Source organism: Malus domestica, chromosome 14, assembly GCF_042453785.1.
Source record: "Malus domestica chromosome 14, GDT2T_hap1".
In the NCBI taxonomy this organism is placed as follows: Eukaryota; Viridiplantae; Streptophyta; class Magnoliopsida; order Rosales; family Rosaceae; genus Malus; species Malus domestica.
The window spans coordinates 27,461,143-27,470,001 of record NC_091674.1 but is presented as its reverse complement, the minus strand read 5'-3'; the positions used below and the strand labels follow the sequence as shown (position 1 = coordinate 27,470,001).

General features: G+C 36.7%; 1 protein-coding gene across 1 annotated transcript; it reads right to left on the bottom strand.

The window, feature by feature from the left end:
• Positions 1–2,727: 2,727 nt before the first annotated feature.
• On the bottom strand, positions 2,728–6,055 carry LOC114821098 (uncharacterized). The gene is made up of 2 exons (XM_029092975.2): positions 5,269–6,055; positions 2,728–3,497 (listed from the first exon to the last, which is right to left on the bottom strand). Exons 1-2 carry the CDS (start codon positions 5,904–5,906, stop codon positions 3,050–3,052), a joined length of 1,086 nt encoding a protein of 361 aa, XP_028948808.1. The 5' UTR covers positions 5,907–6,055; the 3' UTR covers positions 2,728–3,049.
• Between the last annotated feature and the right edge of the window lie 2,804 nt (positions 6,056–8,859).

The following is an 8,859-nucleotide window of genomic DNA, read 5'->3' as shown; positions in this document are numbered from 1 at the left end:
AACACAATGATCAAATTGAAAATACAAGGACTAAATTGACCCACTGACTAAAACATAGGAACCATTTTAACATTTAAACCATTAGTAAATGTATATTAGAGACCTAACCTTCAACGCTTGTGATTGTCCTTTTCAGTTTAACTTAAACGTTACCAAGCTTAACATTATGTTGCCTAAGTACTTTACAGGATCCCCAGAAACCTACTGATTGTTTGTTTTTATGGGGTCATATTATATTCGAATGGGATTATAAAACCAAACAATCCCATGCCAAAACAAACCAACACAGAATCGAACAAAAGGAACAAAGTAACGGGATTGTCACCGTTACGTCTCTGTTAGTGTTAGGGAGAGACGAGTAGATAGCTAATGTGTTGAATCGGTTAACCTTTTACTCTTGGAGTAACATGATTGCTAAGTAAAAGTTTACCTAGAGTACTGTGTTAGATTGTTTGTTCTCTACGAAGAAAAATACTTGACTACTTACGAGCAAGATAAATTATACATAAAAAACTTTGTTTTTGTTGTTTTAAAAAAACCACTTCAATATATGTGTTAGCTTAATTATGATTTGAAAATAAAAAGGAGTGACGCTTTAAAAGTAATGAGTCAAATAGTGTTCTACTATTAGTATCGCTTTATTATTAATATAAAATAACAAAAACAAATATATATACTTATACATATAATAAACGGCTTGCTTCGCCTTGACTTTCTCTTGAATTCTCAAAACTTCTATCACTCCACCCCCAATGCGGGGCAGAAAACCCATCGTTATCTTAGTTGTGCTACCATAAGCTCTAGGGAAGTTGGAATAGGAGAGCATTCATCTTGGGGTAGGCTTACTACTTAAATGCTTTCAGCAGTTATCCACACCGCACTTGACCAACCAGCATTTACCATGAGCACGATACCTGATACACTAGAGGTGCATCCTTCCAGATCCTCTCGTACTAGGGAAAGGTCCTCACATGTTGATTATGTACAATTTTAACCTCAAACATGTTTGTATGAATGTATTAAAGTTGACAGTATCCGTACTTGTAGTTGCATCCTATTCCCATTCGTATAGTTTATTGAAGCACTTTCGTGCAAGGGTGTCAACCTAATAATCACAGCTAGGGTTTTCATTATAAAAATAAAATAAACTGGAGATGTGAGCTGCAGCCTCTAAAGATACAAAAGTGGAGATTGGAGATATATGTGACTTAAGAGAGTGTGACACGGGTCCATTTAAATAATGCAGTTGCAATCCAAATATCTTTTACAAAATAAATCGTTTTAATATATATTTATAGCTTTCACTTTCGTGCTTCTTTATATATTCGAAAGTTGGACCTCGTACATCTTTTTGTTAAGGGAACTTTAACGAAAAGCACATAGTACTATTTACTTTAACGAAAAATCACATTTTTACACTAAAAAGTCAATCATGGTACTATTCACTTTACCCTTTATTTTGTCCTTATCATTAAAACTCAAAGTTTTCAAGCCTTTTTCATTAGTTTTCCTTTTTTTTTTTTAATTTCCTTCTTTTTGTATCTCTACCTTTAATATTCAGACAATGGTGCACCTTACATATTTGTTGGGTGGCGAGGAAAAGACTACATTTTAAAACTATTTTTTGTAAATCATATGATGTGCTAGTTGACGGGTGATTTTTTTTTTAATTATTAAAAAAAAATGTCAATCATCAATCCCCACATCATTTGATCTACAAAAAAATAATCTAAAATTTTGATCTCCTTAATATTTTTTTTTTCATATTTGTTTGATTTCTCTCTCTCACAGACACACTATACTTCTTTTTTTTTCCTTGTGTTTTTGTCAAAGATTGCCTTATCTTACGAAATGGTTCTTTTAGCTTGCACGACTCCCTTAATATAACTTTTTGTATTTTTGATATTAAACATTTTCATGTTGACTACGGACCATGAATCACCGAATGGAAAAAGAAAAAAAAAACTTCTGGAAAGTCTCATCGTTGAACTTATGATTCGAGCGATATTCTAATTCAATTAAGTTATAAAAAGGGAGAATCAAATCTGATGGCAGAGGAATTAGCAAATTGCTCTAAGTCACTTGATTTCGCTACATTGCTCTAATTAATTTAGTTGCATTCAATGTCGAAAAACTATTTAGCTAGTAAATTCAACTTAACATCTCCAACATCACTCTGTATTTTAACAAATCTTAATATTTGATTAGTCTCTCAGAGATGCTCTTACTTCTCTCTATATGGGTCTTTAATTTTTCCGTTGTTTGTAATTTTCACAAACTCGAGAACAGGCCCATTGTTGCTTATAGGCTTTGACATCCACCTTGTACTGTATTTCTAAATACTCATAAAAGCCCAGGCAAGAATTGGACTATACAAGCCGGTCCAGTTTTTAAAAGCGGGTTTCATGACAATTTAACAAAGAATATTGAGTTATTTTAAGAGTATGATATCTACACACCCTTCTAAATTTCGACCATCGGATCGGATGAATTGATCAACAAGGGATGTGTAAGAAGTAAAAAAAAGGTGTGCTATTGTGTGAGAAGTAAAAAAGGGTGTGAGGATAGCACACCCCATCTTTTATTGCAATTTCTTCATTTCTCTCCATTTACGTTAAGGATTGAGAATAAATTGGTTTTGAACTCGTAATTCATGAGCTTCAGAATTGAGTACAACTCAAATGAATGGCTGAAAATGCTAAAAACCCCTCGAATTGAATCACCCAATACATCAAATTTAAGTTTTAGCCATTCAATTTCGAGAAGTGATCAACACACTTTACTATCTATTCAAAATCCAAAGACAATTTCTAGGTACATAGAATGCAAAAGAAAAAAAATAATGAAATGAACCAAAAAATGACATTCATCAACTCCCTTGTGCCACACGAAGCGTCCAAATGCAGACTGCAGGAGCCCTTGCTAAAACTGTGTCCGTAGCTCTTCCTTTCTCACCACCAGAAAAGCTTCTAGTATTCACAATCTTCGTAGCATACACGTATCGTATTGTATTTACATTATCTTCAACCGTGAGATCCATAGTTAGCAGTCATGATGAAACTCCTCCCAGAACTCTTTTCAGATCGGATTTCTGTTCTGTGGTAAGCCTTGAAGGATACTTGACATCAAACTTGATTCTCAAATTTCCCTTTTTTCCAGGTTCTTTTGAGATCGGCATTCCCTCATTCGGTACCACCATCTCAACTCCAGGTTTGATGATATCAGTCAACGGGATCATGAGATTCCTTCCGTCTAGCGTGGTTAGGTCAAGAGTCTTGCCGGTGAGTGCCTCCAGCAGTGTTATCTCCTGGTTGACCACCAGATCATTACCGTCCCTCTTGTAAAGTGCATGTGGTTTCTCGTCTACCACAAAAATTAGATCTGCCGGAATCACTCCTAGCTCTTGGTTACCCTTCTCAGGGAAGGTGATCTTTGTGCCCTTCTTCCAACCCGGTCTGATCTCAATAGTTAAAATCTCCTCCACAGTCCAAACCTTACTGCAAGAGAATTAATCATGCAACAGGCCAAAGTTAACAAAAGCCAAATACTCATTGAGAACTACATATTCTTGCACACCTGTATCTGTGTTACAGAACAATATAAAATGGCTACGCAGAATATGACGTGCGCTCAGGTTATTATTTTCTAACAGAGAAAAGAAAAATAGAAAGTAAGATCCCTAAGCAACAAGTGGCATGTGGCTTCTTAATCAATATCCGAAAATGCAACCAAAAAGGACCAGTCACCCAGACTTCAAAACAAGTAGGTTCTGCATAAAAAAACTTCACTTCTGTAATCAGATTACAAGGGCTAAGTAGGTTTCTCTTTTGGTGCAAGATGATGTTTATAAAAACATGAATAGCACTTCGGCATTTCCTCGAATGGCAACATCAAGGCTTATTTCCATAATTAGAGATTTATGACTGATAAACTCCGCCTATGTAAGTTTATCTTACATTGCCGGTCCCAAGCCCGGGTAAAGGAGGAGGGGGAGGGCGTCAGGTAGTCGACAGCCGGCACTCCACAGTTACGTCGAATCCTTATGAGAGATTTATGACTGATAGAGTTATTTATAGTAACAACTACAAGATGCTCCAACCATCTAATTACATAAGCAAACCAAATAGCTCTTGATGTTGCAGATCAAATAATCAGTAAGACAGAAAAGTAGGAAAGACAAGATTCAACAAAGAATGCGGCTATCAATGTAAACATTGAAACACAAGGCTTATTTCATACAACCACCCACAAACTAGCCAATCCAGATAGTGCAAATACACTGGTCATGATAATGAATGATAACTCTCAGCCCTTAGGAAAGTCTTGGGGTAAACTCATGGGAAGTGAGATTCAAGGAGGAGCGAGGCTGCCTGTGATTATTAGCCTACTGCCTAGCATAAAGCCCATGATTATTAGCCTACTGCCTAGCATAAAGCGTACACCGTATTTTACTACTGCCTATCCTAAAGCGTACACCGTATTTTATGAGGTTAAACAACTTCTTGCCTTCATTAGCACTATGGCTGCTTAAATTATTATTTATTTTTCTATTCATCTTTCAATGACCAAGTGTAAAGAGCATTTATAACCCTTGTATTCTCGGGTGCAACAACACATATTCTAGAGTCTAGACTAGCAGGACCAACTCTAGTCAGAAAACACACAAAAACCTCATGATCCAATTCAAACCCGCCTCGCAAACCAAAGAAAGATGAGAAAGCTACCTTATTGACAGAACCAAACTTAAACAATAAACTGCATGGACTCAAGTTAATCTCATTCTATCACCAAGGCATGAGCTAGGTTAGCGTGGCAGACTCTTCTCCCTATCACCCATCAATCACAAACATATCTGGAAGGTGTTTCATTTACAAAATTCCCACAACAAACTCAATATACTTGAGCAACAAGTTTCAATCTTGTTCGTGCTAAATTTGATTTAACGGGTGCCTTTACGTGACAAAAACCACACAATACGCTTGTTTACATTTCATTACTGCTAGTCTGTTACTCAACTTATAAAAGATTAATACAAATGTCATACATTATTCAAAACATTTCGCAATCGGATAACCTATCAAAGGGAAAGATCACGGCTTGACTAAAGGCACTAACATTTCTAAAGAAAGAAAGACTACCCAAATACCGATTGGCATTGCAAACACAAGTAAACAACAAGAAAAAGATAAAGATTCGGGATTTTGCTTGAGACTAAAGAAACTAAAGAATTGGGAATGAAAGATAGATAGTGCAGTGGAGTAAAATTACCCAGCACTAACGGCGCCGTAGATGTTTCTGGAAATCTTCATCTTCTTCTTGACACCCTTATAGAGCTCCTCCAAGCTGCACGGCAACAAATTCTCGACCGCATTGGCCTTCCTCTGAGGGGCAGCCCCACCACCGCTACTGGTACCCACAAACTCCGGCCCACCCCCATTGGGCATCCTAAAGAACCCGTCTCTATACCTCCCTCCGCCACCACCCCCACCACCTCCACCGTCGGATCCAAAAATCTCGGCGTAAATGTCATCGGCGTCCCTGGGATTGAACCTGAACGACGACGTATTCGGGTGCGCGTGGCGCTGGTGGTGATTGTTGTGGTTGGCGTAGTAGTGGTGGCCCGCGGCGGAGGAGGAGCGAGCGGAGGAGGAAGACGAGGGAGGCGGAAATTGCCCCGATTTCAAGGCCTCCTCGCCGTAAAGGTCGTAGATCTGGCGCTTGGCGGGGTCACTGAGGACGTCGAAGGCCTCGGATATTTGCTTGAACTTGGCCTCCGCCTCCGGCCTCTTTCCGGCGGGGTTCTTGTCCGGGTGCCAAATCATGGCCAGCCTCTTATACGCCTTCTTCAGGTCATCCTCGCTCGCGTTCCGATTGACTTTCAGTATGTTGTAGTAGTCCACCCCCATTGCCGCCGCTGCAATCGCCTGCTTCTTCTTTGTTTTCGGACTTTCGAATTTTCTCGGTTGCGTTTTCTGGATTTCGTTTTTTTTTTTTTTACGTTATGATTTGTGAAGAGTAACCGGCGGGGACGATATCATGGAGAGTTTAAGGTGGGTCTCCCAATTAATTAAAGGGAAAATGTTTTAATAGCGATTAATTAATTGGAATAATAGTTTTTTGTAATTATTTTGTACCTACTCCCGAAATTATGTCAATTGATTCAAGGAATTTTTAAGATGAATTTGAAATGGTTAGGGATGAAATTGTAACGTGTCTTTGGAATCGTTTGAAAGTGTATTAAAATAACTGAAACTGCTTTCAGAAAAAATGGTTTTAGACTCCAAAAACACTTCAAGTTCTTAAAAAAGTTGGAGCTAAAAATCGTGTTTGGTAGAAGTGTTTTTTTTTTTCTCTACAAAATTATGGGTCTAAAACAGTAGACGTCAGAAGTAGCTCTAGCTATACTTCTAAAAAAATGTTATTTTTTTATAGGAGTCAGATGAACAATAGCTTTTAATGAAACTTTTGTATCAACAATACTACCTTTCTTGATTTTTTGCTAAAAGTATTTTTAGCACTATAGTACTAAATACTTACCTGCTTTTTTCATAGCTTTATTGTTACAACATAACAAAAGCAATTGTAAAACAAGGAAATGGATCCTTTCAAGATTTCTTCCACCAAATTCACCAAATTCATTCATTCGGATTCTTAAAATTTGATCAAACGGTAAAAAACAGGGATCCATTTTAAAAGTTATAATAACTTTAGCCGTGTAATCAAATTTCAAAAGTCAAAATTAATAGATTTGGTGGATCCCTTCCCGTAAAAAAAAATCACGGCACCTAGAAACTAGACCTAGCTATTACGTTAACGTGCAAAATAAACCGTATATTTTGAACATAATAAGTATGAAATATAAAAAATAAGAGAATGGTTTTTATACATAATTAATAAATCCATAAAAATGGTCTTGAGTTGAGCTGAATGGAGCCCTTACAATAGTGGGACCCAAATAGATTTTCCAGAATATTCTGAACCTGTTTCTGGTAAAGGATCTTTTTGTGATTTGGGTAGGGAGTATAATTTAGAGGTGAATTAAGTATGCTGATTACACAAATATTAATATTTTAAGGATATAATTTCTTTGCAGCATATGAATATGACAAGTTGAAAGGTCATCACAAGAGACAAATTTCAAGTGATTCCTAGCACTAGTGAATCAAATTCAAATCACACAACCGTGGCCAAGAAATGGTTGAAACATCTCTGTGAGTCTTCTCAGTCTCCAAAAAGATGAGCTGATTTGACGAAGTCATAGTCCCCTTTTCAAAGAAAATAAATAAATTAGCAAATTAGTGGAATGTGATTTTCGTGAATCCATTTTCTCCGTTGTACATTTCTAACTATTAAATTAAATAATCCAAATGAGAATCAATGCACAAAAATAAACAAAGACGTGCTGAAAGAGAAAAGAGGCGTGCACAAATCATTTTCGAGAAGATTATACAAATCAGGCTAACTCAAGACCAAGACATCCACTTTCGAGTCGGCCAAATCACAGCGAGTTAGCCGTCAAAAAATGTACCATTCTTTTCGTCTTATCGAGAAGAATGATTTTAGTTTTTGAATCACTTGATTTCGTTGAGTATTGAAGAAGTTATGAACGTTTAAAGTTTACCCAGTTTATGGCAAGTTTTCCAGTTTTCCCTCGGACGAATCAACTTTGAGGTTATTTTCCGACCATCTCCGGCAGCCATTGGGCTTCCAAATAGGTATAATCTTATTCTACACTTTCCTATTTTCATTTTGATATATTATGGGTTGAATTTGGTTAAGAAACGATTGAGTTACAAAGTTTTGAAAATTGCCCAAACTTCTGGCCAAGAGCTCTGGGATACTTAACGGAGTTTTTAATGAAATGACCAAATTGATGGATGGTGGACAATCTCAGGGACCACTTTTATCGATTTGAAATGTTAGGGACCAAAGTGATGAGTTATGCAAATCTCAGAAACTATTTTGGCTATTTAGCCCAGAAAAAATGGTCTTAGACTCCAAAAACACTTCAAGTTCTTAAAAAAAGTTGGAGCTAAAAATTGTGTTTGGTAGAAGTGTTTTTTTTTTCCTACAAAATTATGGGGCTCAAACAATAGACGGCAAAAGCAACTTTAGTTATGCTTCTAAAAATATGTTATTTTTTATAGGAGGCAAATGAACAATAGCTTTTGTTGATGCACAAAATCAGTGAAGACTTTAATACAACAGAAAGTGTTAAGTTTGTGACCTTCGCTAGATTGCTCTGGTCATTAGTGTGGATAAGTATGTAAATGAATAGAGATAAGGAAGCAAACACAAGATGTACGTGGTTCACCCAGATTGGCTACGTCCATGGAGTAGAAGAGTTCTCATTAATTATGAAGGTTTACACAAGTACATAGGTTCAAGCTCTCCTTTAGTGAGTACTAGTGAATGATTGAGTACAAATGACATTAGGAAATATTGTGAGAGAATGATCTATATTTATAGAAGAGAGTTTCTAGTTTCATTCTGATATTGACACGTATCGTGTTGTGATTGGCTTCTGATGTTGACACATGTCGCGTTATGATTGGTTTCTGATTTTGACACGTGTCGCGCTATGATTGGCCTCCTGGTTGGAGGGAAACTCTTCTGGGTCATTGACGGTATAACGTTGACCGGTACTCAGTAGTTTCGGGATTGGTCAAGTATGGTACAAACAGCTTTTAATGAAACTTTCATATCAACAATACTACCTTTCTTGATTTTTTGCTAAAAGTATTTTTAGCACTAGAGTACAAAATACTTACCTGCTTTTTTCATAGCTTTATTGTTACAACATAACAGAAGCAGTTGTAAAAAAAAGAAAACGGATACTCTCTAGATTTATTTCACCAA